Source organism: Erythrolamprus reginae, chromosome 2 (genome assembly GCF_031021105.1).
Source record: "Erythrolamprus reginae isolate rEryReg1 chromosome 2, rEryReg1.hap1, whole genome shotgun sequence".
NCBI lineage: Eukaryota > Metazoa > Chordata > Lepidosauria > Squamata > Dipsadidae > Erythrolamprus > Erythrolamprus reginae.
Genome location: NC_091951.1, coordinates 324,366,643 through 324,389,381, shown reverse-complemented (window position 1 = coordinate 324,389,381; position 22,739 = coordinate 324,366,643). Strand labels below are relative to the sequence as shown.

The following is a 22,739-nucleotide window of genomic DNA, read 5'->3' as shown; positions in this document are numbered from 1 at the left end:
TCTCTCTCCCGAGTCAAACCTATGAACATTGTAACCTGGATAAACAGAGAGATGATTACTTGAAAAAAGATATTCTCCCTATCAGGAGAAAATGTTGGGTCCATTCAAGTAGCCTTTGAAGAAAACAAGAGTTGTGTACAGCAAATATTTCTATAGTGTGGGATTGAAAAATGTGCTATGGAATGGATTATCATACACTACCTGAAATTATGTAAGGAGGTGTTGCTTGTTTTGTAAATCTACCTTGATGCCAATCACCATCAAGGAAGGCATTCAAATCTTGAGATGGACCGTTCAACTTTGCCCAGCTACTTCTTACATTTATGCTTTTTTGTGCACATGCACATGTGTGCAGAGAAGACCATCAAAATCAGCAAGCAACTACTGCATTTCTTGTCACAACAAAGGGATTTATTGATTGGATTTGTGAAGCTACTTAATCATCAAATAGTGGACGGATGCTTCACTCGAAACTCGGCAAAGATACAACATAGATTTGGCAGCTCACTCTACAAATTAGCCTTAAAAGTATTTCAGTCAATAAACCTAAATATACCTATCTATTCTGCGAGAGACTTGTGCAAAATCAGGAGGCCTTCCTAGAAAAAGAATATCTTGCACTGGAATTGTTTGATGCTTTTAGGGACACAATCTGATGAAGCAATAGGAGGAATAAATCCCCACGCATCTGTAAGGTAAAGAGAAAGAAAAAACAGCAAAAAGCAATGGGAAGAGAAGAGCTACTCTAGATAGAAGACATGAGATGCAGCTTTAAAAGAAATTACTCTTCTCAAGTGTTTATTTATTTATTTGTTTGTTTGTCTGTTTGTTTTGTCAAGTACGTATTGGTGGTTTACCAAAATTGACAATAATTATGTACATGATACTAGTAAGAGAGAAACATTAGGACAAGGGATGAAAAGCACTCTAGTGCACTTATGTACGCTCCTTACTGACCTCTTAGGAATCGGGAGAGGTCAACAATGGATAGTCTAAAAGTAAAGTTTTGGGGGTTAGGTGATGATACTACGGAGTCTGGTAGGGCATGCATCAATTACTCAGTTATTAAAGTCGTATTTCCTGCAATCGAGTTTAGAGCATTTTACTTTAGGTTTGTATCTGTTGTATGCTTGTGTGCTGTTGCAGTTGAAGCTGAAGTAACAGTTGACAGGAAGGATGTTGTAGCAGATGATTTTATGGGCTGTGCTCAGGTCGTGTTTAAAGCAATGTAGTTCTAAGTTTTCTAAACCTAGGATTGTAAGTCTAGTTGCGTAGGGTATTCTGTGGCGAGTGGAGGACTCTTTTAGTAAAGTATCTCTGGACATTTTCTAGTATGTTTATGTCCGAAATGCAGTATGGGTTCCAGACAGATGAGCTGTATTCAAGTATTGGTCTGGTAAAAGTTTTGTATGTTCTGGTTAGTAGTGTGAGATTACTGGAGCAGAAGCTACGTAGGAGCAATCCAACACCATCAAACAAAACTATGCTACTAAAGCCAACTTTGACTGGCAGTGCCAGTCAGCAATAAAAATTTAGCCATTGCTGAAGTATATCTAATTGGTTTTGACCTTGGATCGTTTACGTAATTCAAGTATTGAGACCCGGTAGGTGATAGAATACCACCATAAATATCCTTGCAGTGGGAGAGGGGATAGTATGTCTCCGTACAATTGACATGCCACCCCTTTTTAGTGCATAAAAATAAAGTAGTGTTTCAGCCAAGGCCACTTTTTTGATCTTCCTGCATGGACAACTCTAGCAGGATTTGGGTTATTTTTTTCCCATAGAAACATAGAAGTCTGACGGCAGAAAAAGACCTCATGGTCCATCTAGTCTGCCCTTATACTATTTTCTGTATTTTATCTTATATATGTTTATCCCAGGCATGTTTAAATTCAGTTCCTGTGGATTTATCTACCACGTCTGCTGGAAGTTTCAGTAAAATAATATTTTCTCATGTTGCTTTTGATCTTTCCCCCAACTAACTTCAGATTGTGTCCCCTTGTTCTTGAGTTCACTTTCCTATTAAAAACACTTCCCTCCTGGACCTTATTTAACCCTTTAATATATTTAAATGTTTCGATCATGTCCCCCCTTTTCCTTCTGTCCTCCAGACTATACAGATTGAGTTCTTTAAGTCTTTCCTGATACGTTTTATGCTTAAGACCTTCCACCATTCTTGTAGCCCGTCTTTGGACCCGTTCAATTTTGTCAATATCTTTTTGTAGGTGAGGTCTCCAGAACTGAACACAGTATTCCAAATGTGGTCTCACCAGCATTCTATATAGCAGGATCATAATCTCCCTCTTCCTGCTTGTTATACCTCTAGCTATGCAGCCAAGCATCCTACTTGCTTTCCCTACCGCCTGACTGCACTGTTCACCCATTTTGAGACTGTCAGAAATCACTACCCCTAAATCCTTTTCTTTAGCTTAAATACTAGGAACTTTCCTTTACTTCGGTTAGCCATCTATAACACACCACACCACTTTATAAGTGAGCATGAATAGGATTTTGGCAAGTGTAGTTAGCTGATTGCTTCCCTCTTCGATCAGCTGGGGACCCACCTAAACTTGTAGCCCCCAGTGGCTGTCCTAACAGTAAAAGCATTGCCTTGTGGGAAGGCCAGTGTCCTAATGTTACAGTGCTCTTTGATGGACGTCTTGAAGGACACCCCTTCCTCAAATTCACTGCCACTTAAGTCCAGGGAACTATGAGTGCTGCACATCTCCAGCCCGTGGAAAGCTCCATACATGTGGACAGCTTCATTCTCTCCACGAGGGCGCTTGGGGCCTCTGTCGTCATCAATGGACTGCAAGGCTGCATTGCATTTCTCCGATATTTCCCTTAAGATTTCATTCACTTCCATGTCCTCCTCATGCTCAGGAACGGATATCTGTTCAAGGCTTCTCTTGCCAGGGCCACAGCTGAGGGAAAGGTCAGCGCTGTCTTTGCTCTGAGGGAGCATCAATTTCTGCCACAATTAAAGGAACAAATGTTGGAAGACATTAGCTGCATATCGTGCTTGCTATTTTATCCCCCAACAGACTACATTGCTAAAACCAATCATGCGCTTAAAAACAAGCGGAACACAATTCATTTGGTACATAACATATTTTTCAGAGTATAAGACACACCTTTTTACATAGAAACATAGAAACATAGAAGACTGATAAAAGTCTTTTTTACATTTTTGATCTTTTACACTTTTATCTGATCCTCCACATAATTACTGCCATGAGACTCACAATTGCACAGAACTGGAAAAAAGAGGCTACACCATCTGAAAGAGAAATTATTAAGAAAATATACGATTGTGCAGAAATGGACAGACTCACCCAAAAACTTAAAAACAAAGAGGATTCAAGATACTATGAAATCTGGGGGGGAAATTACGATTTGGTAACAAAAAGAAAAGAGATAAAACTTAAATTAAAATAGACTAATTTACAGGATAAAGATTGATTCTGATCAAATACAACATTTGGAAAACCGTTATCAGATTGGACACCTTCTTCAATCCAAACGGACCTTAGATAAAAGGTAGATCAGGGAAAATATCGAAAAGACCGCGGCCACCATACGCCGCACAACGCTAATTAAAGAAAGATAGAACTGTCAGAAGCAGTTCAAGGGGGGGCTTGGGTGAAGGAAGAGACAGAAGGTAAAAGTATCTAGACAGAAGGTTTAAAATTTATTTTTAGGTTATGATAGATTATGTCTACCTTGTCGAAATGATAGAATTTATTTTCATAAAACAATTATATGAGACAAAGAAAATAATTGCTTATTTAATATTACATGTCGACATTATGATGTATTCACTCTTCCTTCTTCACATCTGTAAATTTGTAATATAATAACAATTTTTTTTTAAAAAAGAAACATAGAAGACTGACGGCAGAAAAAGACCTCATGGTCCACCTAGTCTGCCCTTATACTATTTTCTGTATTTTATCTTAGGATGGATATATGTTTATCCCAGGCATGTTTAATATTCAGTTACTGTGGATTTATCTACCACGTCTGCTGGAAGTTTGTTCCAAGGATCTACTACTCTTTCAGTAAAATAATATTTTCTCATGTTGCTTTTGATCTTTCCCCCAACTAACTTCAGATTGTGTCCCCTTGTTCTTGTGTTCACTTTCCTATTAAAAACACTTCCCTTCTGGACCTTATTTAACCCTTTGACATATTTAAATGTTTCGATCATGTCCCCCCTTTTCCTTCTGTCCTCCAGACTATACAGATTGAGTTCATTAAGTCTTTCCTGATACGTTTTATGCTTAAGACCTTCCACCATTCTTGTAGCCCGTCTTTGGACCCGTTCAATTTTGTCAATATCTTTTCGTAGGTGAGGTCTCCTCCCTAAAAGAGGCTGAAAATTCAGGAATATCTTATACTCTGAATGTAGCTTTTTTCGAAGCTTTTCCCCCCCAGTCCTAACTAGGTCCCAGCTCTTAACTTGCAGGTTCTTTCATTGTTACTCTCTATCAAGAATGTTTTCCAAGCCCTAAGTTTTTGCAGGGTTTTTTTCATTGTTCTAACGTGCTCCAGATGTTTTCTTTCCAGCCCTAACCAGGTGCTAACAATGTTCCCAGCTCTTATGGCTTGCAAGCTCTTTCATTGTTACTCTCTGTCAAGAATGTTTTCCAAACCCTGTCTTTGTAGGTTTTTTATTGCTCTACTTGTTCTGAATGTTTCTTTCCAGCCCTAACCAGGTGCTAACAATGTTCCCAGCTCTTACCCGCTTGCAAGCTCTTTTGTTGTTACTCTTTGCAAAGAATATTTTCCAAGCCTTAAGTCTTTGCAGGGTTTTTTTCATTGCTCTAACTTGCTTCAAATGTTTCTTTCCAGCCCTAACCAGGTGCTAATGATTTTCCCAGTTCTTACTGGCTTGCTAGCTCTTTCATTGTTACTCTCTTTGAATAAGGTTTTTTTAAAAGCCCTAACCAGGGGATAAAATAATGACCAGACTAAGGATACTAGCCAGATGAATATCTGGTAAGCAGATTATTTTCCCCATTTTCCTTCCTGGGGAAATACATTCCTACATGGGGCTGGGTCCAGGAAATTGTCAATACTTCTCTGAGGGAGGGGTCCTTTCCGGCTCCTAGCAAGAAGGCAATTGTGCGCCCCCTCCTCAAGAAGCCTTCCCTGGATCCAGCTGTTCTAAACAACTATTGTCCTGTCTCCAACCTTCCCTTTATAAAGAAGGCTGTTGAGAAGATGGTGTCCTTGGATGAAGCTGATTATCTGGGCCCTCTGCAGTCTGGTTTCAGACCTGGATACAGTACTGCAACTGCTTTGGTCGCACTGTTGTATGTCGCAGGCCTGGGATAGGGAACATTCCTCTATCCTGGTGCTTCTTGACCTCTCAGCAACTTTCGATATCATCAACCAAGGTATCATTCTGCTCTGACTGGAGGGGCTGGGAGTGAGGGACAGTTGGTCATAGTCGGTGTTAGTGGGGGGGTCAGAGGTCGGCTCCTAGGTGACTCCCTTGTGGTAGAGACATTCAAATTTCTAGGTTCTGTTATCTCAAGACCTAAAATGGTCACCTAGCATCAAAAAATCATCAAAAAAGTACAACAAAGAATGTTCTTTCTGTGCCAACTGGGAAGCTTAAATTGCCCGAGGATCTGCTGATTCAGTTCTACAGAGGAATCATTGAGTCTGTCATCTACACCTCTATAAACTGTCTGGTTTGGTTCTGCAACCCAACAAGACAGACACAGACTTCAGAGGATAATCAGAACTACAAAAATAAACAATTACTGCCAACCTGCCTTCCATTGAGGACCTGAATACTGCACAAGTCAAAAAGAGGGCTGTGAAAATATTTACAACCCTGCACATCCTGGACATAAATTGTTTCAATTCCTACCCTCAAAAAGACACTATAGAGCACTGCACACCAAGACACCTAGACACAAGAACAGTTTTTTTCCTGAATGCCATCACTCTGCTAAACAATTTCCTCACCACTTTCAAACTATTTACTAAGTCTGAACTACTATTACTATTAGTTTTTTCTCATCATTCCGATCACCCATTTCCTCCCACTTATGACTGTATGACTGTAACTTGTTGCTGTATTCTTATGATTTATATTAATATTGTTTCCTGACTGCTTATTTGACCCCTATGAAAATCATTAAGTGTTGTACTCATGATTCTTGACAAGTGTATATTTCTTTTATGTACACTGAGAGCATATGCACCAGACAAATTCCTTGTATGACCAATCATACTTGGCCAATAAAGAATTCCATTCTATTCTATCCTATCCTATCCTATCTTATCCTATCCTATCCTATCCTATAATTATAGGAGTCCGGAAATTGAACCGTTTAAACACTTGAAGGCCCAGACCTGAACAGATAACTAGGTCTTCAAGGCCTTATGAAAAGCCACTAGGATCAAGGTCATCCTAACTTCTGAAGAGAGATTAGTCCAGAAGGCAGAGTCTGTGACAGAGAAAGAATATGTCCTTTTTCCTGGCAGATAACAGTCTCCAAAGTTGCTTTGTTTCTACTTTTTTCTTGATTAAAAGAGATTAAACAAAAATAAAGTTCAATTGATCAGAAAGACAAAGCAGACATAAATTAACTTTAGTATAATAGTTCATAATTAATTTCTGATTGTATTCTTGAAAAATATACTGGGGTTTAATCCAGGTTTTTTTAATGAGTTATGTGAAACTATTTTGACCATAAAAATAACTTTTCTTTATGGCAGTATGACTGGTTAAGTGGCACAGAAATGAGTACTGCGAGAGACTTCAGCACTTACATCTAACACAGAAGCTAGTTGTTTAGCTTGGCTGGCTAATTCTTTCAGCTGGATATTCCTCTCCTTCAGAGAAGCAATTTCTTCCTGCTTTTGGGTCAATGTCTCTTGTAGCTGTTGGGAATGAATATGGTCAGGTAGGAATCCAGAACATGGAATATCTTGTCAAAGAAATGTTGACAACAACCAAACTTTGTGATCTATCCCTTCCCCTCTCTCACCTCTCCCCAAAAACTTTATCCTACTAAAGTGGTTCGTTGCTTAATTTTATTGAATGGCAGTTAAATTCAAGTTTTTAACCTCCATTTTTAAACTGCACATTAAAAGATTAGCCCAAAACATACAAATCAAAGAAATACGGTAACTGAAATTTATTTATTTGTTTGTTTGTTTGTTTGTTTGTTTATTTATTTACTTGCACGTAATAGGTTTAAACTAAATGTCAACCCCTCCAAACTTGGCTGCAAAAAATACAACTTCAGCAATGGAGTAATCAATGCCTACAATGCATTACCTGACTCTGGTTTCTACTCCTAACCCCAAAACCTTTAATCTTAGATTATCTACAACTGACCTCTCCCCCTTTCTAAGAGATCTGTAAGGGCTGTGCATAAGCGCACCTTTGTGCCTACCATCCCTGTCCTATTGTTCTATTGTCTTCTATCATTACTTTTTTATCATTACTTTTCTAATATTTTATTTATACAATTTGCCATCCTATAATTGTTTGATAAAAAGAAAGAAAAAAAGAAAGAAAGAATGAAAGAAAGAATAAATAAAAGAATAATTAAAAAAAAAGATTAGCCCACAACATACAAATCATAGGCAGCTAAAACCAATGCATTTTATTGTCTTAGTAATTGTTTTAGGTTTTCAAAATGATTTGCCCTTCCCTCCTCCTAAAGCAGTGTTTTTCAACCAGTGTGCCGCGGCACACTAGTGTGCCGCGAGACATGGTCAGGTGTGCCGTGAAGCTCAGAGAGAAAGAAAGCAAGAGAGAGAAAGAGAGAGAGAGAAAGAGAACAAGAGAGAGGGAAAGAAAGCAAGAGAGAGAAAGAGAACAAGAGAAAGAAAGAGAGAGAGCAAGAGAGAGAAAGAAAGCAAGAGAGAGAGAGAAAGAGAGGGGGAGAAGAAGAGAGAGAGAAAGACATAGAGGGAGGGAGAGAGAAAGAGAGCAAAAAAGAGGAAGGAAGGAAGAGAAAGGAAGAGGGATGGAGAGAGAAAAAGAAAGATGAAGGAAGGGAGAGAAAGAAGGAGGGAGAAAGAAATAGAGCGAAGGGGAGGAAGAGAGAGAGAGATAAATTTTTTGTCCAAACTTTTTTTAGCCCCCCCCCCCCAATGTGCCCCAGGCTTTCGTAAATGTAAAAAATGTGCCGCGGCTCAAAAAAGGTTGAAAATCACTGTTCTAAAGGACTGAAAGAGAATGACTGGCCCAAGGAAGCTCACCCAGCTGGCTATGCCTAAGGTGAGACACTGTCTCTCAGCTGATCCTTAACCACTACATCAGAGTGGCTCTTTTCCTATTAATTACAGTATAGCTTCCATATTTGGGGTACCAAAATCTGCACACCACTAGACAGCAGTAACGAGATAGAGAAAATGCTTTGCTTCCATCTCAGTGTTAGCGGGATTTATTTTTCGTCTGGGTGTTTATGGCTCTATATTATTCATCTTGCTGCAGTGCTCAATGCATTACTGTTCAAATACAGGGGGTGGAGAAAACAATGGAAACACTTGACTTTTTGGCATCATAATTTTTGAACATGTTCAAATCAATCAACAAATTTTAATGGCTTTTTTTGTTTTTTAAAAATTCTGTTCTTTGATATGTTTTTTTAAAGTACCTTTTTTTTACAGAAATTTAAGGAAATTAGTTATAACCTTCTAAAAATGGCAGACCTCTCAGACTTTCAAAGGGTCCAAATTGTTGGTGTTCGAATGGCAGGCACTAGTGTAACAGAAAGTACCCGAATGTTTGACGTTTCAACAGGTAATGTCTCAAAAGAAATTACTGCTTTTAAAAGAGAAGGGAAAACGTCCTCAGCCAAGCACAGGTCTGGTCGAAAGTCGAAGTTGTCTGAGAGAGACCGTCGGACTCTAAAGCAAATTGTTAGAGTGGATTGCAAGACCGCAGCTCCTAAAATCACTGCAGAGCTCAATAGACACATACAGCACCCAGTTTGCACAAAAACTGTTCGAAGGGAGCTTCACAAATCTGGATTCCATGGAAGAGCTGCAATTAGAAAATCTCTGCTCTCAAAGACCAATGTTTCAAAGCGTTTAGAGTGGTGTAGAAACCACCAGAAATGGTCCCTCGTGCAGTGGCAAAATGTGATTTTCTCTGAGGAATCGTTTACCCTTTTTCCAACCTCCGGCCATGTTTACGTCTGGAGACAGCCAAAAGAATCATTTCATCCAGACTGCCTTCTCCCAACACTCAAACATGGTGGGGGTTCAGTGATGATTTGGGGTGCTATTTCTTGGAAATCCGCCGGGCCAATGATTTCCCTTCATGGAAGAATTAACAGCCATCACTATTTAGGACCCAATGCATCCTATGGTTCAACAACTGTTTCCAGAGGGGGATGCCATCTTTCAAGATGATAATACACCAATCCATAGAGCAAGAAGTGTTAAAGAATGGCACAAGGAACATTCTAATGAAGTTCAGCATCTCATCTGGCCACCACAATCACCAGACCTCAACATTATTGAGCATTTGTGGTCGATTTTAGAGATTCAAATAAGAAGTCGATTTCCACCACCATCGTCTCTAAAAGAACTGGAGGGTGCTTTAACTGAAGAATGGGCTAAAATTCCTTTGGAAACAATTCACAATTTGTATGAATCAACACCTCAGAGAACTGAGGCTGTATTTGCCGCAAAAGGTGGACCAACACCATATTAAAAGATATTTTGATGGTTTTTCAAGGCGTTTCTGTTTTTTTGTCCACCCCTCTGTACCTTGCTGTTAAGTAAATGCCTAGCTTACTTTCCATAGCCATTCACTCTTCATACCTGATTGTTTTCCACAAGTGCATCCCCCAGTGCCTTCTGATTTTGATCTGCCAATTCTTTCCAGTACTGCTCAGTGGATGAGACGCTCTCTAGGTTCGGATCGATTTGAACAGGTTTCTGGAGGCAGGGACTGGGGGGGCTTCCATTATCCACAGGGAATTGAAAATCCAATAGAGGAGCCATCAGTGGGGAAGGATCTGGAGAAGAATAGGAATAAAACTATATAGTTGGTTGACTCCATTTATCTTGTTGGCGTGTGCACAATGTAGCTGGGGAGCAATTAAGGCTAAATTACACACAGAGCAACTAGCTCAGAAATAATGTCGGTGAAACTCAAAAAGCAGCATCAGGTTGCAGACAGTTCTTTCCAGAGGTTTGAACTGTTGTCTTGCAGATGAGCATTGAAATTAAGCTAAAGTGTATTCTGCTATAGCACGATTAAGCAGTTATTTTGCCATTTGGCTTTTTATCAGATTTTTTTTCCAGTTTCAATTCCTTCGCTCAAAAAGAACTCTTACCAAGGCAGATAGTTCTCAACTTGTGACCAAAATTGAGTCTAAGATTTCCATTGGTAAGCAAAACCATTGTTAAGTAGGTTTTGCCCCATTTTATGACTGTTCTTGCCACAGTTGTTAAGCGAATCATTGCAGTTATTAAATTAGTAACACGGTTCTTCTCCGAGTCCGGTTTCTCCATTGACTTTGCCTGTCAGAAGGTCACAAAAGATGATCACATGAGCCTTGGACACTGCAACCGTCATAAATAAATACGCGCCTGTTGCCAAGCATCTGAATTTTGATCACATGACCAAGGGGATTCTGCAATGGTGGTAAGTATTGGTAAATGATTGGTTTTAAAATAAGGGGTTTTTAGTTGTTTTAGTATTGGATTTACATGCTGTTTTTATTATTGTTGTTAGCCGCCCCGAGTCTACGGAGAGGGGCGGCATACAAATCCAATAAATAAATAAATTAAATAAATAAATAAATAAATAAAGTATGAACTGTCATAAATCCCTTTTTTCAGTGCCGTTGTAACTTTGAACTGTCACTAAACAAATGGTTGTAAGTTGAGTATAACCTGTAGCAGGGTGGATTGCTTTTACTGCCGCTACCGGTGCACTGTGCTCTCAGGTTCAGGTATCTTGCATGTGTGTTTGTGCACATCCCAGAGTGGTTTTGCTTCTGCACATGTGCGAGTGAGATTTCGGTGATTTCTTTTGCTTCTGTGCATGTGCAGAAACACATACACGGAAAAAAAATCACCAAAGTTGCATGCGCACGGACGTCCCCTAATGAGATTTTGCTTCCTACGCATGCGCAGAAGCAAAAACACAGTGAGATGTATGCACGCATATGCAAGATACCCAAAGCTGTGCACGCAGCTCAATTTTGGTACCAGTGTGGCATCCTTTACCATTCTGATAAGAACCTACTACTGACCTGTAGACATGAGTGTCTGCAGAAAGGGTAACAAACAAACAAGCAAAAGACTGGCAGCCACAACTACCGGTATTTGTCCAACCACCCACAACGCTTCCCCTTTTATATGTGTTGCACATGAAACTCACCTAAAAATGTCAGGGCTTTGATCACATGGCTGCAGCCACCTTTTTACCCTCCTCCAACCCCTGCCAGTAGAACTTGATTTTCATCCACAGTGGAGTCAAAAGTCAAAAGGACAATTAGATCAGTGTTTCCCAACCTTGGCAACTTGAAGATATCTGGACTTCAACACCCAGAATTCCCCAGTCAGCGAATTAGATTATACGGGGAAAGATTATCCTAAACATTTCAGGGTTTTGCCATTAGAGGGCATCAGATTAAGAAAGCTTAATTTAAAGCAAGTTTCCCTAAATTTAGGAATTTTGGCCATGATATTATTATTATAATAATAATAATAATAATAATAATAATAATAATAATAATAGTAATATATTAGATTTGTATGCCGCCCCTCTCCGAGGACCTGGGGTGGCTCACAACAATAATAAAATACAATAAACAGTGGTACAAATCTAATATTAGTAAAAGCTAGAATTAAAAACCCTTAATATTAAAAAAAAACAACCAATACTACACAATCATACCATTCTCAATTGCTATAGTAAGCAGAGGGGGGGAAATCAGTCCCTCCATGCCTGGCGACATAAGTGAGTCTTTAACATCTTGTGGAAGACGGGGAGGGTGGGGGCAATTTGAATCTCCGAGGGGAGCTGATTCCAGAGGGCCGGGGCTGCCACAGAGAAGGCTCTTCCCCTGTGTCCCACCAGACGACATTGTTTAGATGACAGGACCCGGAGAAGGCCAACTTTGTGGGACCTAATCAGCCGCTGCGACTCGTGCATCAGAAGGCGGTCCCGTAGGTATTCTGGTCTGATACCATGTAGGGTCATGGGTCATGTGAGCAAGTTCCACTGTGCCCAGTAGAGCCTATTGTAAAGTATGCATGCATAATTGTGGGGTGTTCTTTTCAATATGGTTTTATGGGTTTTTTTTATTGTTGCCATCCAGAATTCTATTTTGTAGACTGGGCGGCCATATAAATATGGCAAATAAAAATAATAAATAAGCAAGGCCAAATAGAATGCAAGGTGGATTGACACCCAAATAAACATACATGGCATATACAATGCACAGTCAATAACTGAAATAAATTATTTAACCAAGTGGTAGGCAGCCCATCAAAGAAGTTCATAGAAAGATTTCTTTTCTTTTTTAAAAATAGTTTTTTTAATTTAAGAAATAATTAAAAACATTGGACATAGTGCAACTTTTCTGGTTAAACATTTCCATAAAGTTTTACCTAATGACAAATACCATCCATACCTGATATTTAAATATGTACAATCTATCAAGTTTCAAAGACATATATCACTTTGTATGTAAAAGTTACTTTCAATACGAATACAATTCCTACATATCACACAACACTATAATAATATTGCGAAATTCATAGAAAGATTTCATTGCCTACATGAAATGTTAATTAAACCCTCTGCATACTTGCCAGATAAGAAGTTATCCACGGCATCTCGAAACTCCTGGAAGTCAAAGTCATCCTCGGGTTGCAAGGAAGGGCTCTGAAAAGTATAAAAGAAACAAGTATAAGGGATCTGAAAAATATAAAAGAAAATTTTCCTATTAGGGAAACTTCTCTCTCAAAACGCTTTCTGACCAGTAGTGGGTTCTAAAACCCATTGCTTCTGATTCATGCTCACGGAAGTTTTATTTTTTTTTATTTTTTCATTATGTCCAATACACAATAATACACAATGAAGGTAATAGAGGACACCTTCGAGGAAATAGAATTAGAGAAAGAATAGAAGAGAGAGTATAGGATAAAATAATCAATGAGAGAATAGAAGAAAGATATAGATTGGATTGGATTGGATTGGATTGGATTGGATTGGATTGGATTGGATTGGATTGGATTGGATTGGATTAGATTAGATTAGATTAGATTAGATTAGATTAGATTAGATTAGATTAGATTAGATTAGATTAGATTAGATTAGATTAGATTAGATTAGATTAGATTAGATTAGATTAGATTAGATTAGATTAGATTAGATTTATTGGATTTATATGCCACCTCTCTCCGCAGACTCAGGGCGGCTCACAACAGTGGTGAAGAACAATACATAGTAACAAATCTAATATTTAAAAATCTAGGTTACAGTTTTAGATTAAAAGTCCAAAAAAAGAAACCCCAATATATAAAAAACAACACACAATTGAATCATACACAAAAACTACATGGGCAAAGGGGAGATGTCTCAATTCCCCCATGCCTGACAGCAGAGGTGGGTTTTAAGAAGTTTACGAAAGGCAAGGAGGGTGGGGGCAATCCTTATCTCTGGGGGGAGCTGGTTCCAGAGGGTCGGAGCCACCACAGAGAAGGCTCTTCCCCTGGGTCCCGCCAAACAACATTGTTTAGTCGACGGGACCCGGAGAAGGCCAATTCTATGGGACCTAACTGGTCGCTGGGATTCGTGTGGCAGAAGGTGGTCTCGCAGATATCCTGGTCCGATGCCATATAGGGATAGAAGAGAAGATATATGGGATATAGGAGAGACAATAGGACAGGGGTCGGAAGGCACTCTAGTGCACTTATGCACGCCCCTTACTGACCTCTTAGGAATCTGGAGAGGTCAACCGTGGACAGTCTTAGGGTAAAATGTTGGGGGTTAGGGGATGATACTACGGAGTCCGGTAATGAGTTCCACGCTTCAACAACTCTATTACTAAAGTCGTATTTTTTACAGTCAAGTTTTGAGCGGTTAATATTGAGCTTGAATCTGTTATGTGCTCTTGTGTTGTTGTGGTTGAAGCTGAAGTAGTCGTTGACAGGCAGGACATTGCAGCATATAATCTTGTGGGCAATACTTAGATCATGTTTAAGGCGTCTTAGTTCTAAGCTTTCTAAACCCAGGATTGTAAGTCTAGTTTCATACGATATTCTGTTACGGGAGGGGGAATGAAGGGCTCTTCTGGTGAAGTATCTCTGGACATTTTCAAGGGTGTTAATGCCTGAGAACTCTCCTGTCTCTCCCGTCTCCTGCCACATACCTCCCAGAGACCAATTAAAGCACACAGTTGGCCTCCACCAGGTCCCATCAGCTAAACAATGCAGGTTGACAGGACCACCTGGGAGGGCCTTCTCTGTTGCCGCCCCGACTTTATGGAATCAACTCCCCCTGAGGTCCATACAGCCCCCACCCTGCTGGCCTTTCATAAGGCCACAAAGACCTGGCTATGCTGGCAGACCTGGGGGCCCTAGATCAATCCACTAGCTTGTCCATATATATGAATGTGGTATGAAAGATTAGTACATGTTGTTGAATCGTTTTTTACATTTTAATTAGGATTTTAGTAATCGCTCGTTTCTTCTTTGACTTCTTTTTATTATTGTCATTGTAATTTTACATGGTTGTGAACTGCCCTGAGTCTTTTGGGATTGGGCAGCATAGAAGTCAAAATAAATGGATAGGTAGATAGGTAGATAGGTAGATAGGTAGATAGGTAGATAGGTAGATAGGTAGATAGGTAGATAGGTAGATAGGTAGATAGGTAGATAGGTAGATAGGTAGATAGGTAGATAGGTAGATAGGTAGATAGGTAGATAGGTAGATAGGTAGATAGGTAGATAGGTAGATAGATAGTGGCGGCTCACAGCATATATAAAAAAGAACAGTAATATAATCCAATTAGTACTACAATATTAAAAACAATTAGAAAGATAGATAGATAGATAGATAGATAGATAGATAGATAGATAGATAGATAGATACAGACAGACAGACAGACAGACAGACAGACAGACAGACAGACAGACAGACAGACAGATAAACAAACAATTCTGCACATGCGCAGAAGCCTCCTGGGCGCGTGGGCGCCCTCCCTCCTCGCTGCTACTGGTTCGCAGAATAGGGCCAAACCGGGAACAACCCATCGCTTCTGATGTTTTCTTCCCACGCATAATAAACATCTTAATGCGCAACTACAAATCCACTGGCCACCCCAGACAGCGAAGGGAACAAGCTCACACTAAAATACTACCAAAGGAAAAGAATGATGTTGGATTGTCATGGGCTTCAAGGGCAAAGGATTACTTATTGAGGTATTCTCTATGACACACTGGTTTTCTTTCGGGGGAAAGTTTGATCCCTCACCCCTGTGGATTTTATGTATTAGGTGCTACCATCACGGGCGATGCTTCTCCCTATGTGCCATATCGGGATTCTAATTGGCTATATTGCACGAGCCAATCACATTCTTCCAACCAGGGCATTTCTCTGATGCTGAAAGCAAGCGAATCTGTGCAAGTTTCCCTTTCCAGTGGCCTTGGTTGGCTGACTAGATTGTGCCCATTGGGTCACATGAACACTGTCCTTGGTACGTACTGCATCAGATTAATCTGCCACTTTATAAAATTGCAACTTATAAAATAAATGAAATGGAAAGAAAGCAAACTTGCAACTTAACATCCGCGCTAAGGATCCTCCTTGCCATTTTATTTTCTAATTTGATTAATTCTGGTTGTGGTGAAGATTCAAAGTACCAATTTCTTATTGGGTATCATCATTGACCTAAGAATTAAATTTATTCTCGTCTAAGACTGCAATCCAATCCATACAATTCTTTTCCCATAGAGTAAATCCTGAGGATTCCCTTCCATTAACTTCATAACATATTATGGCAGAACATTTCTAAAGTTCAATAACATGTTTTAGAATGCAGCTATTTAAAAGGAAACTTAGTACTGTACAGTGGATCTCACTTTCAGGAATCGTGTATAGAATTGCAGTCCAAATGAAATGCCTCTCACACACAGTACACACAGTAACCTATGATTTATTGAATTATCCATGATTATCTAGTTTGTACCCCAAGTGTTAAAGCCACAGTGTAATATTTAAAGCAGAGGTCTTCGAACTTTGCAACTTTAAGACTTGTGGATTTCAATTCTGGAAGTTGAAGTCTATAAGTCTTGAAGTTGCAAAGTTTGGGGACCCATGATTCTAAAGCCATGAATTCTAGTTTTTAAACCATGTTGGCTGTGTTCACACGACATGCAAACCAAAATCAAGCAGACTACATTATGATTGATTGATTGATTCATTCATTCATTGGTGTCAAAACATGTAAAAGATAGCAGGTATTGGTATGAACATAAACATAAGCAAAACAAGTACAGATAAATTTGGACAATAGGACAGTAAGACAGGGATGGTTGGCACAATGGTGCACTTATTCATGCCCTCTTAGGAATGGGGTGAGGTTGACTGTAGACAGTCTAAGGTTAAAGGTATGTTATAAATCTGTTATGAATCTATGAAGTAAAATGATAGTAGTTTATCTTCCACTCCATTTTCTAAAATCATCCCCCACCCTCACTCCAAAGTGTGTATGCTGATCCTTGGGCTGATCCTTTCAATACATCTTTTCGGAGAAAACACCAACAAGCAATGGAAGCTTTCTATAGTATCCCTTCATCATGACAACAAAGAAAAAAATTCTTTGCATGTGCACTGAAGCATCTCCATTTCTAATTTTTTAGAAATTACTATCTGACATATGTAATTCACAATTCAAAGTGTTGGTTATGACCTTTAAAGCCCTTCATGGCACTGGACCAGAATATCTCCGAGACCGCCTGCTGCCGCACGAATCCCAGCGACCGATTAGGTCCCACAGAGTGGGCCTTCTCCGGGTCCCGTCAACTAAACAATGTCGGTTGGAAGAGCCTTCTCTGTGGCGGCCCCAGCCCTCTGGAATCAACTCCCCCCGGAGATTAGAACTGCCCCTACTCTCCTTGCCTTTCGTAAACTCCTTAAGACCCACCTCTGTCGTCAGGCATGGGGGAACTGAGACATCTCCCCTGGGCAGATACAATTTATGAATGGTATGTTTGTATGTATGTGTGTTTAGAATATGGGGTCTTTTAAATATTTTTAAACAGTAATTTAGATTTGTTGTAGATTGTTTTTTCACTTGTTGTGAGCCGCCCCGAGTCTGCGGAGAGGGGCGGCGTACAAATCTAAATAATAAATAAATAAATAAATAAATAAAATATGTGTGAGATATGACTTATGTGGCATCCTAAATCCTTCTGAATTTGTACTACTTTCCATTTTCAATAGTTGGAAATAAAGGCTGTTTTGTGCTTCAGCAGCAAGAATAAGATTTTTTTTTAAAAAAAAAAATCTAAGGTCTCCTTTGACGTAATCTCAACTCCAGACTTTTGGGGTAAGTCAAAAGGCAACCAGCCTTTCTGGTTGTTGTTTTTGCTTATCATCCAAGAAGCTTCCTCAGCTCCGCTTCTTGGATGAGAAGTTTTTTTGATGAGAAGCGAAAAGTCTTCAAAGAAAAAGCAGAAAGTCTCAGTTGCCTCTTCAAAAAGCATCTTTGGGACAACCATGACCATGGATCTGTGGCCTAGTGGTGGAGCTCTTGCCTCACAATCAGGAGGCTGTGAGTTTGATCCTAAGTAGAGGGTTGGGCAAGGGGTTGGACTACAAGACCTGCAAGGTGTGGCCCATAACCTGTTGGGCAGAGAGAGTTTTGCACACACAGAGAAGTTAACCCAACAAGTAGCCACAGTTAACCACAATATCTAATTGAAGTCTTCAATGAAACACAGCAGCAGGCTTTCTTGTAAAAATATATTTTACTTCTCTTTTATCAAGCGGCTTCTCTAAATAAACTATCATACAATACTTTTATATAACTCTTATAATATCCACCACTGCAACCACTAAGCACTAACCACTAAACTTCAACCCACTTTGTATCAAACCACACCCAGGCAAGGGTGTTCCTTCTTATTGTTGTGAGCCGCCCCAAGTCTACGGAGAGGGGCGGCATACAAATCTAATTAATAATAATAATAATAATAATAATAATAATAATAATAATAAATAATACTATATAAGATACAGCCAATCAGGTTGCAGCACAATTAGCAAACCCATGATTACATGCTGATTATGGCTTACATCAGCCTCTCCCATGGTTACAAACCATTTACTTGCATTGTGATATTACCTTCAAAAATGAACTTATTTCTGACACAAGGTCCCTTCCAATTCTGTTAATTTGTTAAATCTGGATGAAAGAGACCCCCCCCCCTATCACCAATACCGCTTTGTTTTGGAAAGGGGCCAAAGTCGGCTATCTGCTGTCACCTAGCGGATTCATAAGGAAGATGAGGTCCAGATTTCTAAATAAATCCGTGCAGGTTAATGGGAGGTCGCTTTCCCTAGTGGGAATGAATCCCAAGCGCCTGAGTGTTTGGCATTCTGCAAGGCACTGTGGGACCCCACTTCTGGGCTATCCCAATGCAAATCCCAACGAGGGAAATATCCTCACCCTAATATAACCTAAAATAGCCATTATAAAACAATCATTAAGTGTTGTACCACATGATTCTTGACAAATGTATCTTTTTCTTTTATGTAGACTGAGAGCATGTGCACCAAGACAAATTCCTGGTGTGTCCAATCACATTTAGCCAATAAAGAATTCTATCTACCTATCTACCTATCTACCTATCTACCTATCTACCTATCTACCTATCTACCTATCTACCTATCTACCTATCTACCTATCTACCTATCTACCTATCTACCTATCTACCTATCTACCTATCTACCTATCATCTAAAATCGGTGGGCGAAGGACTCTCGCTTTACCTGATGAAGAGCGACGTCTGTAGAAGCTTCCTGCTGAAAGGCTGAGGTGCAGTCCGCTAAATCTTGCCAATCGATGGTAGCAAAGGCTAAAAGGGGAAACCACAGAGCAATCGTTGGAAACTAAACTTTAAAGGCTGACAGACGTGGACAAGAGGCAGCGTGCAAGGAAAGCTAGGCTGACATTCGGCGAATCGTGGTTGTTTGTTTGTTTTGCTATTATAGCAGATGATTAAACTAAAGAAGCGCCTGGATTATTTATTCCAATAATCAGCCTCAAAAGCTGGGCTTTTTAAAAAAAAGATACAGGTGGCGAAAACTGCAACTGTGATGAGTGTGTTAATAGAAAGGTGTCTAGAAGGATCGTTGATATGAGTGTGTGTGTTTGTGACAGAGAGAGGGGGAGGGAGGGAGGGAGGGAGAGAGGGAGGGAAGGGGGAGAGGGAGGGAGAGGGAGGAGGGGGAGAGGGAGGGAGGGGGAGAGAAAGGGAGTGAGAGAGGGAGGGAGGGGGGGGAGGGAGGGGGGAGGGGAGGGAGGGAGGGGGGGGGAAAGGGAGGGAGGGGGAGAGGGAGGGGGGGGGGAGAGAGAGAGAACAGTGCCTGTAAAAGAAAGATTGCAAAACTGAACTTACCAGCCTCTATTGAGTCCGGGGATGGGTCGTTATGAATAATTATGGGGCAGCTTCTGGGATGCAGGATCTTCCGTGGCACCTTCGGGCAAAGAGTTGCAAACAAAAACATTAAAAATTTTCAGGCAGCCACAGGGAACCCAGCGTCTCTTACTTCTCAGGCTGGGCTGACTGGTCTCAGCGCAGCAAAGCTTGACATTTGATTGAGTTTGTAATGTGCAAGTGCATTTTTACCTTTTTAAAGCACACACACACACACACAATATCATATAGCTTATATCATATAGGTATATGTATGATACAGTGTGTTTGTATATGTGTGTATGTGTTTTCTGTTACTTTACTCATTCAAATATATGTGTGTGTGTGTGTGTGTATACACACACACACACATATATAAATGATATACTGGTAGACATATATATATGTGTATGATATACAGCATGTGTATTATATATATAAATATATATATGTATGTATGTATTATATATATAGTATATAATACTGTATATAGCATATATTATAGTATATATTATAATATAGTATAAATTATATAGAATATATATTATAGACATTACAGTATATATATAGAATACACACACACTTTTCAGTTATCAGCAAATTATGTAACATATGTATATATATGAATGAGTGACATAGACATAGACATGTAGAGATAGAGATAGAGAGGCAGAGGTAGAGGTAGATGTATGTAAAATAACAGAAGGTACTGGAGCTTGAATTTCTCCCTTTAACATTCTCCCCCAATATACGACGGCTTTAGAAGGCAAGCAACTCTGCACATGCCTTTCTTCCTTATCAGTCCCCATCTTCTAGGGATAGAACGAAAGAAATCCTCGGTTTGTGTGGTCCAAACCATGTCCTCTGGTTTAACCGCTGGGCGACGCTGTCTCCCGTCCTAGAGGGAGCGAGCAACGTTTCTGGCTGTCCGCGAGGTCTGCCTCCAGCAACGCACCTTTCTCTCTACTTTGCCCGTCTTTTTGCTCAACCTGCCGGCCAAATCCTGCACCCTGTTGGGACAGAGGCTGCCACAGGCTTGCCTGACGCCGCCGGCTCCGCCGTCGCGTTTTTGCATCGCGACTCGCCGCCCCAGAAACGCGCCGCCCGATCGGTTGGCTGGAGCGGTCTGGCCGCTGTCGGGCAGCCCAGTTTTCTCCCTCTTGGGAAGAGAGAGCCCGGGTGGGGGGAGGTGGGCCGGCTGCGGTTTGAGCGCCAGAGGTGGCGCCTTTACCTTGGCACACACCAGCCTGGCAACAAGGGAGCCCAGCCTCGACCAGCCGTCCCTCCTCTTTCCCCGCTCCGCCCGGAGATTAAGGCTGCATCGGCGGCACCGCTGCTGCTTCGGCTCGGAGTAGACCGACGAAATTGCGCCCTTTCTCTGCCTCTTGGCGCCCCGGCCAACCGACCAGCGCGGCTTGGAGCCCTTTGTCTTAATTTACCTCAGCCCCATCGAGGACAAAGGACGATCCAAACCTAGACTTCTCGATTGGTCCCTGTCTCTGAACATAGGCAGAGAGCAATTTTTATGTTGTTGTTGTTGTTGTTGTTGTTGTTGTTGTTGTTATTACTTTTATTTTATTTTATTTTTATTTTATTTTATTTCATTTCATTTTTATTTTATTTTCATTTTATTTTATTTCAAATCAAATTTATTATTACAGTCATAGACCAAAACAAATAAAAACACTTACCGGTAGTAAATATTCAACCAAAAGTTGTAGGACAAAATGATAAATAACAGATAAAATCCATGATAAAATCCAGTCTATCAATTACCCATAGTCGTAATTATTTTATATTATTTCATTTTATTTATTTTATTTTATTTTACTTATTTTATTTTATTTTGGCTCTCTGGACAACAGCCCCGTCCTATTCCCATGGAAAGTGATTCCAAGCATCTTAATTAGATGCCCATGTTAAACATTCAGATGATGCGATTTTAAAAGTAACTTAGAAGGAGGAAACTTTTCTGTCAGAATGTCTAAGGAGATTCTCACTCATCCAGAGCCTGGTTGTCCCAAAGGTGCTTTTTCAACAGGCTACTGAAGAAGCTTCTTGGGTGAGAAGCGAAAGGTCTTCAAAGGAAAACCAGTTGCCTCTTTGTCTCTTGAAAAAGCACCTTTGGGACAACCATGACCTAGTTTGCTGAAAGAAGGTAAAAGCCTCCATAACACACTATCTATCTATCTATCTATCTATCTATCTATCTATCTATCTATCTATCTATCTATCTATCTATTTACTCACTCACTCACACTTTTTTCTTTCTTTCTTTCTTTCTTTCTTTCTTACTTACTTATCTGTTTGTTTGTTTGTTTGTTTGTTTGTTTGTTTGTTTGGATTGTGTGTAGCCCCTCTTGCCTAATCTTGGCCATGCCTCACTCCAGGAATTGTGATAGGGCAGTGATGGCAAACCTTTATTGTGCCAAAAAGGGGGGAAGTGGAGGGGTCATGTCACAATTCCATGTGTCCCTCAATGCATGCACGTGTGACACACACATCCAATGGCACACCTGTTTTTTGCTCTCCCTAGGTTTCAGAGTCTTTCTAGGAGCCTGGGGAGGGCGAAAATGGCTTTCCACGTCCCCCACCCTGAGGCCCTCCAGAGGCCAGAAAATTCCTGTTTCCCAACTTGAACATCAGTGGAGCTCACATGCCCATTGATATGGCTCTGTGTGCCACTTGTGGCAGGCGAGCCATAGCTTCATCATCACTGTGATATAGAGTAAGGATCCTGTGATGGTACTGTGGAAAACCATTATATTTCAAGGAGTTTAGTGACAGATTTTTATTTCTTCTTCATATCTTCCCTCAACACTGTCAGACTTTTTACTAAATCTGCACTTCTATTTCTACTAGTTTTTCTCATCATTCCTATCATCCTTTTCCTCCTACTTAGGACTGTATGACTGTAACTTGTTGCTTGTATCCTAAGATTTGTATTAATATTGATTGTTTCTTCATTGCTTATTTGACCCCTATGACAATCATTAAGTGTTGTACCACATGATTCTTGACAAATGTATCTTTTTCTTTTATGTACGCTGAGAGCATATGCACCAAGACAAATTCTTTGTGTGTCC

The 22,739-nt window shown here is 40.2% G+C and overlaps 1 protein-coding gene across 1 annotated transcript; it reads right to left on the bottom strand.

The window, feature by feature from the left end:
* Nucleotides 1-389: 389 nt before the first annotated feature.
* MCIDAS (multiciliate differentiation and DNA synthesis associated cell cycle protein) lies at nucleotides 390-20,870 on the bottom strand. The gene is made up of 7 exons (XM_070736374.1): nucleotides 20,609-20,870; nucleotides 19,636-19,714; nucleotides 19,007-19,092; nucleotides 12,820-12,892; nucleotides 9,811-10,007; nucleotides 6,796-6,906; nucleotides 390-2,974 (listed from the first exon to the last, which is right to left on the bottom strand). Exons 1-7 carry the CDS (start codon nucleotides 20,726-20,728, stop codon nucleotides 2,552-2,554), a joined length of 1,089 nt encoding a protein of 362 aa, XP_070592475.1. The 5' UTR covers nucleotides 20,729-20,870; the 3' UTR covers nucleotides 390-2,551.
* Between the last annotated feature and the right edge of the window lie 1,869 nt (nucleotides 20,871-22,739).